This window comes from Salpingoeca rosetta (genome assembly GCF_000188695.1).
Source record: "Salpingoeca rosetta unplaced genomic scaffold supercont1.27, whole genome shotgun sequence".
Classification (NCBI taxonomy): domain Eukaryota; class Choanoflagellata; order Craspedida; family Salpingoecidae; genus Salpingoeca; species Salpingoeca rosetta.
This window is the reverse complement of record NW_004754907.1, coordinates 600,945-610,944: the sequence shown is the minus strand read 5'-3', so window position 1 is coordinate 610,944 and position 10,000 is coordinate 600,945. Positions and strand designations below refer to the sequence as shown.

The 10,000-nt window shown below is 55.1% G+C and overlaps 2 protein-coding genes across 2 annotated transcripts in view; one reads left to right on the top strand and one right to left on the bottom strand.

The window, feature by feature from the left end:
• PTSG_12826 (uncharacterized protein) overlaps positions 1–7,854 on the top strand; it is a gene marked incomplete at its 3' end in the record, with an annotated part of 9,433 nt that extends 1,579 nt beyond the window's left edge. Inside the window, exons 1-15 of the mRNA XM_004989772.1 lie at positions 1–655; positions 922–1,036; positions 1,258–1,335; positions 1,524–1,687; positions 1,915–2,029; positions 2,252–2,340; positions 2,608–2,715; positions 2,945–3,048; positions 3,293–3,416; positions 3,616–3,736; positions 4,002–4,218; positions 4,418–4,524; positions 4,694–4,745; positions 4,890–4,955; positions 5,262–7,854. The exon at positions 1–655 is cut by the window's left edge and continues 1,579 nt beyond it. Coding sequence (XP_004989829.1) covers positions 1–655; positions 922–1,036; positions 1,258–1,335; positions 1,524–1,687; positions 1,915–2,029; positions 2,252–2,340; positions 2,608–2,715; positions 2,945–3,048; positions 3,293–3,416; positions 3,616–3,736; positions 4,002–4,218; positions 4,418–4,524; positions 4,694–4,745; positions 4,890–4,955; positions 5,262–7,854 — 4,708 coding nt within the window. The remainder of the gene's footprint in view (positions 656–921; positions 1,037–1,257; positions 1,336–1,523; positions 1,688–1,914; positions 2,030–2,251; positions 2,341–2,607; positions 2,716–2,944; positions 3,049–3,292; positions 3,417–3,615; positions 3,737–4,001; positions 4,219–4,417; positions 4,525–4,693; positions 4,746–4,889; positions 4,956–5,261) is intronic.
• A 167-nt stretch (positions 7,855–8,021) lies between these two features.
• PTSG_09028 (spindle assembly checkpoint component) overlaps positions 8,022–10,000 on the bottom strand; it is a 2,267-nt gene continuing 288 nt past the window's right edge. Inside the window, exons 1-7 of the mRNA XM_004989771.1 lie at positions 9,992–10,000; positions 9,754–9,871; positions 9,566–9,630; positions 9,348–9,403; positions 9,032–9,182; positions 8,701–8,784; positions 8,022–8,527 (exon numbers count right to left, since the gene is read on the bottom strand). The exon at positions 9,992–10,000 is cut by the window's right edge and continues 288 nt beyond it. Coding sequence (XP_004989828.1) covers positions 8,492–8,527; positions 8,701–8,784; positions 9,032–9,182; positions 9,348–9,403; positions 9,566–9,630; positions 9,754–9,871; positions 9,992–10,000 — 519 coding nt within the window. The 3' untranslated portion in view covers positions 8,022–8,491. The remainder of the gene's footprint in view (positions 8,528–8,700; positions 8,785–9,031; positions 9,183–9,347; positions 9,404–9,565; positions 9,631–9,753; positions 9,872–9,991) is intronic.

Here is a 10,000-nt window from a genome sequence, read left to right as displayed (position 1 = left end):
CAGCAGCGATGATGATGATGACAATGATGACGATGAATCGTTTGACACGCCTGTTGGCAACGCAGACTTTGGCACAAATCCAGACACAATAGCGCCGGCCGTGGCAGCGTCGGCGTCCCGGACCGCCGTTCCGCACGCGCTTGTCGACTCTGATGACGAATTCCTGACGGCGAGCACTGACCGGTCGCGCCATCTTGCACGCGAGCGAATGGCGGCATCGCTGCAGGTGCAGCACGAGGAGATGCGACGACGCAGGCGGAGGGGCAGAAGAAGAAGAGGTGATGATGGTGGTGATGATGGTGATGATGGTGGTGATGATGGTGATGGTGATGGTGGTGGTGATGATGGTGGTGATGATGGTGTTGGTGGTGTGAGTCGCGTGAGGAGTGGTAAAGGAAGAAGACGACGACGGGGACGGACGGCGACGACGAAAGACGAGAGCCATCGTGGCGACGGCGATGATCGCGATGGTGATGACAATGAGACGAAAGACAAAGACAAGGAGAAGGAGAAGGAGAAGGAGAAGGAGAGCAAACGAGAGAACAAGAGCATGAAGCAGCGACTGAAGAAAATTGGACAGTCCCTCTGGCTTGACGTCGAGGATGTGTTGTTTCGCGTCTTGGATGAGGACAGGGAGCCGAGACCCTGGAAGATGGTGAGATGCTTTGGGGGGGGGGATGTGGGGTGTGGAGATGGTGGGTGGTGCAGGTGGGGGATGGTGGGTTGCCGTTCTTGTGGGGTGTGTGTGTGTGTGTATGTGTGTGCGTGTATGTGCGACTGTGTGTGTGTGTGTGCGTGTATGTGCGACTGTGTGTGTGTGTGTGTGCAATGTATGTCGTGCGACAACGACTCGGAACGCCCAAACCCACAAACACACACGCGCAACGCTCACATGTGTTGCCTGCATGCATGCGTATACAGCTCAACGTGCTTGTGTCCCGTGCGCACCGCGTTGCCACGACCTATCCTGGGGCGTCGTCGCAATTTGATCCGGCCATTGATCGTGACGTCAAAAGCAGCGGACCAGATGTCCTCAGTGCGTATTGGCCCGGGAGAGGGGAGGGGATTGAAAATGCGCGTTGGTTGTGCTCACGTTTGTTTGTTTGTTTGTTTGTGTGTGTGTGTGTGTGTGTGTGTGTGTGTGTGTGTGTGTGTGTGTGTGTGTGTGTGTGTGTGTGTGTGTTTTGAGCAGTATCAAATCAGCATCTCTCCTCACGCGTCACTTGTGTTGGCACATCCGTCATCCTTGTTGGGCAGCATTCAACCACGTGCTTCCGTTTCTGTTTCGCATCCACGACAAACCCCACCCGAGCATCGACCAGACCGCAGTCGCAGGTGTGTGTGTGTGTGTGTGTGTGTGTGTGTGTGTGGGTGTGTGTGTGTGCCTTGACAACTGTCCTGACGACCACCACCTGACTCCCACTTGTGTTCCTTGTCATCCACATGCACTTCATCCTCATGTCTCTCCCCTCTTCCCCCCCCCCAAACCCGGCAACCGTCAACGGCACGGACAACAACGGCAGCGCTGTGCGGGCCGCTGCTGCTGCTTGTGCTCATGGCGCTAAACATGGTGGGCCTGTTTTACCTGCCCATCGTGTTTGTGGCCATCGCTGCTGTTGGCATTCAGGAGGCGGACGTGCCGTGCTTCTACAACACCATCCCCGTGCAGAGTTACCTCATTTGGAAGGTGCGCACGTGACGTGAAGAGGAGGATGAGAGGACTATGTTGAGTGGTGTCGAATTGGTTGTTGGTATTTGGATGTGGTGTCACTGCTGGGTCAAGCGCTGTTGCTGGCTGGCACTTGCTGTTCACCCTTACTCACGCTTGTTGTTCTTCTTTTTCCTGCTCTCATCCCTCACCCAACAACCGCCACAACCCTCCGCCTCATGTGATGTCTCGTGTCCACTACGAAGGCTGGGTTGTATGCGTTCATCTTTGTGATGCGCGTGCTCGTGCACATATCCGCACAGCGGTGGAAGGCGAAAGTTTCTCGCGAAACGTCAAAACTGAAAAAGGCCCTCGAACGCGGTGCGTGTGTGTGCGTGCATGTGTGTGCGTGCATGTGTGTGTATGTATGTATGTGTGTGCGTGCATGTGTGTGTTTGCACGAGTGTGTGTGCGTGCATGTGTGTGCGTGCATGTGTGTGCGTGCATGTGTGTATGTATGTATGTATGTGTGTGCGTGCATGTGTGTGTTTGCTTGCACTCCTCACCACCTCCTCGCTACCACCTCATCACCATCACCATTAGAGCGCCACGTGATGCGGCAAGTTGGCGCCGCCCTCCGCTATTACGACGCAGCGACAAAGGAGGACAAGCTTGCATCATACTGGATGAAGGTGTGTGTGACGTGTGGCGCGTGTGTGTGTGTGTATGAAATGGGCTGCCAATTTGCTTTGCTTTGCCTCACTCAACTCTGCTGTTGTCCCTCGTGCCTTCAACCGAACAATCAATCACCAATCACCATAACTTACCCTCAATCAACCAATCCATCCAATCAATCCACCAATCAACCACCACTCACCCTCATCCAATCAACCAATCCATCCAATCAATCCATCAATCAACCACCAATCACCAAACAATCAATCACGACCACGTGACAGGAGGCGCTGCGTGCGCGGCGACAGGTGGACGTGGTTACGTATCACGGGCTCCTGTCCATGGTCCGACACGACAAGATCACGTCATCATTCAGCTACAGGCTGCTCAAGGTATCAACAGCACAGTGGTGGCGGTGGTGTGTGTCATGCGTGTGTGTGTGTGTGTGTGTGTGTGTGTGTGTGTGTGTGTGTGCGCGCGTCATGCGCGCGCGTGTGTGTGTGTGTGCGTGTGTGTATTTTTTTGTGCATGTGATCTAACTTTCCTTCATTCCTGACAACACCACCACCACTACCACTACCACCACCACTGCGTCGCCCTTTGACTGCTGCTGCGTGGCAGTTCCTGTCCCCCGTGTCCATCGCGTGGGATGTACTTGGTATGGCCATATCTGTCGAGCTGACCCCGAGCATGTGCGAATCCAAAGAACTTCGCTCACTCGTCTCGTGAGTAGCACCAAGCCAACTTTCATATGTGCATGTGCATGTATTTCTGTATTTGTGTGTGTGTGTGTGTGTATTTCTGTGTATGTGTGTGTGTGTATTTGTGTGTATGTGTGTGTGTGTGTATTTGTGTGTATGTGTGTGTGTATGTGTGTGTATGTGTGTGTGTGTGCTTGCCTGCGCTCTACTCACCGCCATCGCGACTCTCACTACTGGTACGCCACCTCCCCCCCCCCAATTCCCAAAGAGCGCTGGCCATCTTTGCTGCTGCTGGATTGGTTGTGCGTCTGTTCTCCTTTTTCCTCTGGCTCTTCCAAGCGCTCGCGGCGCCAGGACCCGTCCGTCGCTCAATCTACAGATTCATCAACAATGTGCGCGGTGTTGATTGGCTGATGTGTGCGTGTGTGTGTGTGTGTGTGTGTGTGTGTGTGTGTGTGTGTGTGTGTGTGTGTGTGTGTGTGTGTGTGTGTGTGTGCGGACACTGTGTGCTGAAACAACCGCTCCCTGCTCATCCCACTCCCCACTCCCCAACTCACGCCATTCCCCATGCCCACCCCGAACCATCACCAGTTTGATGAGCGCTACTACTTTGGAGCGCGGGTACTGGCCACTCTTTTCAACATCGTCGTCGACATCGAGCGTCCAAAGCGCACGCGGGACGCGCTCAAGGACATGCAGTTTCGGCTCGACGGTCAGTGATGGGAAACACTGGTTGAGAGGGTGGGGATGGTTTGCTTGTTTTGTATGGTGTGTGTGTATGTGTGTGTGTGTGTATGTATGTGTGTGCTTGTGTGTGCTTGTGTGTGTGTGTGTGTGTGTGTGTGCTCTCACCCACGAGCTCATCAACCATGTACACATCCTCGCAAACCCACAACACACACACACACACCTCCCCCACAAACACACACACACACACACACATGCACGCAACACCATCCCCGCTGCGACGGCAACAGCCGAGCTGGCGGACATGAAGCTGAAGCGTTATTTGTGCCGCATGTACGTTTTGGACCGATTTTTGAATCGCACGGCAGATCACTCAGACACGCCCAACAGCCACAGCGGTGGTGGTGGTGGTGGTGCTCACCGGCCGGCGAGCAAAGCACGGCGGTCGTCGATTGTGTCGCGATTAATCAAGGCCTCGCAGCGCAAGGGCAGCCAGGGCTCGTACGCGTGAGTCAACTTATGATTCGGTGGCAGTGGCGGTGACGGTGGTGTTGTGTGTGTGTGTGTATAAATGTGTGTGCGTGTTTTTTGATACACGCTGTGCACGCGTGCTAGTGTACGGCATGCAAAATACCACACCACTTCCAACTTCCTCACCCCCACCGACGACTGCCCTTCCCTGTGTGCGTGTATGTGTGTGCCGCAGCCTGCTTGAGCGCGTGCTGCAGGTGTCACATGATCAAGATGCATGGGAAGAGTTTGGAGCACTCAGTGATCTTCTGTTCCAGCACTTTGCTACCAAGTACTCCATTGGTGCGTACATGAGTGCGTCATGATTGTCGTTGTGTGGTTCTCTCATCGTGGTGTGTTTTTGCTGACATGTCTGCGGCACGCGCATGATTCATTGTTGTGCTCACATTCATGGTGCTGCTGTTCACGTGTGTGCGCGTACGTGTGCGTCTGTGCATGTATTTGTGTACAGCTAAGGGTTACATCAACGACGCGTGGGAGGCGAAGCGCAAAGTCGAGTTCAGGTGATGCAGCGCACATGTGTGCATGAACGTGCGAACGTGTGAACGTATGTGTGTGCGTGTGATTGCTTGGCGTGCTCCCTTTGTACACACCACTTCAAATGCATTCCTCACTCGCATTTGTCACCCTTGTCACGCACGGCTCAGGTTCTGGCGACGACACGTGATTGAGCTTGGGTTTCTTCTGGCGGACCAAATTGATCTCAGGCAAATGTGCGTTTGCTACGTTTGCTGCTGCAACTGCTGTTTGCTGTCATGACAGCAGTTTCTCGCCCGATTTCTGCCTTGAAGAGTCCTTCGCTCCTCCTCCACCATTCTCACCACAACTCCACTGCCACCACGGCTACCCTACCGCTACTACTACTACTACTACTACTATCATCATCATCATCATCATCATCATCATCATCATCATCATCATCATCATCATCATCATCATCATCATCATCATCATCATCATCATCATCATCATCATCATCATCATCATCATCATCATCATCATCATCACCACGACTGCAGGGTGCTTGACCGGCGGATACAGCGGAGTGCGCCAAACAGCGAAGAAGTGCAGGCGCTGCAGCGCGAGTACGACCTCGTGAATGAGCTTGACAGCGAAGTGGAGTCTGTGATTGAACACCTTCGCGACCTCACACCGATGGACTTTGACGCCGCACACGACGAAGAGGGCGACGATGGTCGTGATGGTCGTAGTGATGGTCGTCATGGTGGTGCTGGTAGTCAGCGATGGCGTGACAAAGAGGGGCGTGGGTCTGTGTTTGCTGGCGGTGATGCTGATGACGGCGCGGTAATTGATGGTCACAGACAGCGAAGCGAGGGGGAGGTGCTCGACCTCAGCAATTGCCGTGGCGATGACGATGGCGATGGTGATGACGGTGATTATGAAGATGACGAAGATGACTTTGAGTATGCCGATCGTGTTAGTGGTGGAAGCGGTGATGGGCAGCAGGCGGGACAGCAGCAGGACGCGGCAGAGGGGCGAAGCGTGGATGACGACGACGCGTTTGACCTCAAGCTGGAGGACCTGGAGCGCAGTCTTGCCCGCGCAGATATCGAAACGGCGGGAAGAATGGACAGTTTCGTGCATTTGCGCGAGTCATCCGCGCAGTTGGCGGCAAGCGAGCGCGAGCTGTCACGGCGGCGCCAAACGCACAACGACAAGAAGAAGACACGAAAGTCAGAGAAGAAGAACAAGGGCAACAAGCAGCGAGAGGACAAGGACGCGGAGAGGAGGAGGAGCAACGCACACAAGCGCAGCTCAAAGGAAGAAGTGAAGGCACAAGAGCACGGGAAGGCACAAGAGCAAGCGAAGGTACAAGATGGTGCGTCCCACGAACACGGCTCGACAGACGCCCATGCACGCAATCATCATCACGCACCGTCGAAAGGCGGGCTTGCGTCCATGCAGCTTGCGAGCGCGGCGCTTGGCGTCGTTGCAGCGAGCATGAACACAGACAGCTCCAACCCTGATAGCAGTGTTCATGATGGCGGTGGCGGTGAGCGCGGTGAATGGGACGACGTCACAGCAGCGCTGGTGACCGCAGGTGCATCAGCAACAACAGCCACTGCAGCACAGCAATCACAGCAGCAATCACAACAACGACAACAACAACGACAACAACAACAACAACAACAACAACAACAACAACAACAGCAGCAGCAGCAGCAGGAGCAAGCGGGGCGTGGGCGGCGGACTGTTCCAATTCGCAAGGCGACGACGACGCGCATTGACGTGACGCCATCACCGCCATCATCGCGACGCGCAACACATGATGACCTGGACCCGATCAGCGGCATTGACAATATGCACGCAAAGCCCCAACAACAACAACATCAACAACACCAGCACCAGCAGCAGCAGCAGCAGCAGCACCAGCAGTGTGCACCGTCGGCAGGGCTGTTGCAACCACCGCCACCATCTTATGCGTCACTGCCTGACGTGGCTGATTCTGGCAGGCGTCACACCGTTGGTGTGGACTCGCTGCAGTCCGTGGCAGCGCGCCGTAAGCGCCACCTCATCGACCCATCCAACGTCACGATGGGTGGATATGGTGGTTATGATCAGGACAACGGCAGCTCCAGTACCACCACAGTCCAAAGCAACCAGCGGCCAGTCAGCAGTCACGGCAGCAGCGGTGGCGGTGGCGGTGGTGTTGGCCGTGAGTTTGTGCGCCATCCTGCAACGGAGCCCCCGTTTTCGCGGCGGTGGTCGCGTGGGCGCTACAGCCACTCGCGCCGCCGCCACAGCACAGCGGTGGAGGGGCTGGCTGGGCCCATATCCCCGGCGCCAAGCGCACCAGACCTGAAACCTTCACGGCTGGCAGAGGACCTCTCTGAACGTTCACGAGAGGCGTTCCACTCGCACTTCCGCACGGCGACACTGATGGCTGCAGACCGCTACTTTACGCAATCGCGGGAAACGCTCAAGCCGGATGCGGGCGTTGCAACGCCGGACAGGCGACGGCGCAGCAGCTCCAATCCAGCAGCCATGCACGCGGCAGTGGCCCGAACACGCACTGGCGGTGTTGGCAGGCGAGGCAGCAACAACGTACAAGATCAGCAGCAGCAGCAGCAGCAGCAGCATCTTGCTGTGCCGATGTCGCCCCTTGCCGTGTCGTCGCCTGCACTTGTTAATCCCAACGAGGCGGAGAAAGAGCGGGAAGATGGCAGTGATGGCGACGATGGTGACGGTGGTGACGGTGACGATGAGTTTGTCGATGCGGTTGACACGTTGGAAACGAGCCTGCATGCATCGCAATCACAAACGAGCAAGCGATCGTCCATCGTCTTTGAATCGCCAGTGCACGTTCAAACACCACAACAGCAGCAGCAACAGCAGCAGCAACGCAGTGGCAGTGGCGGCGCTGATCGTGAGCAGCATAGGTCTGTTGACTTTTCCGTCAGCGTTCGGACTGGATCTGGCCGCAGTACGGGCGCAAACGAGCGCGTCGGTGCACCGCACGCCCGCATGCAGACGCCCGAAATGAGGGGAGGGCGAGGGCGAGATACCGACAACAGTGGTGGTGGCGATGGTGATGGTGCGGACAGCGACGCTGGCATCCAGCACCATCTTGGTACCATGAGCGTCGTGTGAGTGAGAGAGAGGGGGAGGGGAGTTGGTGGATGTGTTTAGGGATGTTCTTGTTGTTTTGTTGTGGTGGTGGCGCCACGCTAGGTGGTCGCGTATGAGTAGGTTTGATGGGGGTTTTGACAATCGCTCATCTGCTTGCACATGAACGAACGTGTTGGTCCAGGACGTTACTTCCGTGTTCATTGATAAACGAATCAGGTCACAACGTCAAGACTTCATTTGAAAACCCGACTTTATGTGTGCTGTTGGTCATTGGTTGACATTGACATGAAAGAACCAAAAGCACTGTGTGTGTATGTGTGTGTGTGCTTGCGCAAACACCGTCAAATGCATCAACCAATCTTCAAGCGTACATCGACGGTTACAATCCGATGACAGAAGACATAACTGTTGGTCGTTGGGATTGTCGTTACAGGCACCCGTGAGCGCTCCCCAAAGCGATTGACCATGTCTCACTTCCATCGCGCGCACACATGCCCTTGGTTCTGCATTCCATCTTGCACGCTCATTCAATGTAACTCGTGCGATGGCTGCAACACAGTAGGAATCCACAAAACAACATGCCACCCAAGTCATACAACGCCCATGCTCAACAATCATGTCAATCCATCGCTTTCTGGTTGTTAGCCGCGTCTCCTCGTCAGTCTTCGCGCCGGTACATGACCGATGACTTGACCTGTAACACATATGTGTGTGTGTGTGTGTGCGTGTGTGCGCGTGTGTGCGTGTGTGTGAGCTTTGAAAGTCTCCCTCTCGCCTCAGCGAAAACGAACGCACACCACCTTGGCGGATCAACACTCCCTTCCTCCACCCAACACCCCCGCCCCCCACACACACGCACAAACTGACCGCATGGATGTTTGTGGAGAAGGAGCGGAGGGGAAACACCTCTGCGGCGTTGGGCACGAGCTTTGCATCGGACTCCTCCCACGTCTGCAGCAAAACCCGCATGTGGCGTTGTGGTGAGGGCATTGTCGACACAGACAGATGAATCGACACAAACACAGACACGAACACAGACTCACAAAGCAAACAAAGGCGCACGCACACGCACACGCGCGCGCGTACACAGACACACACATACAACTGCACACGCAACCAAAGACACACCCACCCACACACATACAACTGCACACGCAACCAAAGACACACCCACATCCACCCACACGAGTGCGCGCACCTCTGGTGTGAGCACGTCCTTGTCGGTGTAGATGAGAATCTCAAAGGCACACGGGTCGTCAATGAGTGGCAGGAACGACACGCTGGCCGTGATCTGACGCAGGATGCCCTGAATCTCAGCATGGATCTCCTTCTCCGTCTTGTTCGACACACTGCAAAACATGAGCGCGTGTGCATGTGTGAGGAAACATAAACGAAAGAAGAGCAGTGCAACCATGGGAAGTCGAACGGTGATGTGAGAAAAAGCACACACACACACACACACACACACACACGTACGCACACACAATGCAGCACGTATAGTCATTCATACGCACGAGTTTTCGTCCATGGACTTGTCACACTCAATGTCAAACTGCCAGCGTTCCATGACCTGCACAAAGAGCACGTGAAGGACAATAAGAAGGCGTGCATGTGTGCATGTGTGCGAGTGTGCGTACGAGCGTGTACAAAACGACGCGGAATGAAGGCAGAGAACGCAGCAGTTGAACACCGCCAGTGCAACCGTGAACAGCGACCGGCAACAGCAACACACCTCAGACGTCATGGAGCTGCTGATGACGAGCACAACCTTCTGGATCGTCTTCTCCATCAGCCATGCTGTCAATGTGAACAGTAAGGATAAAGCATAGTGTGAGCTGCTATATCGACACAACTAGCGCCCTCCATTCCCTCCCCTTATCTTCATCGCTTTCACGTGTTCCCATCTTCGACCAAACGTACTGTTGAGTTGGGTGAGGATGTTGTTCACGTAGCGCTTGAGCGATTCGTCGCCAGTTGTCAGCAGCGTCAGGCCATACTTCTTCACCCGCTCAAACTGCTCTGGTGGGTAGATGCCACGCTGCGCGACATGGATACAATAAGCAAACCACGCGTGAGAGCGGTGCTGAGCATGGCCAGTGTCACACAATAACGCCCTTTCCTTCCACCCAAACCACAACATCAACACGCGCGCGCATACCTGGTAGAG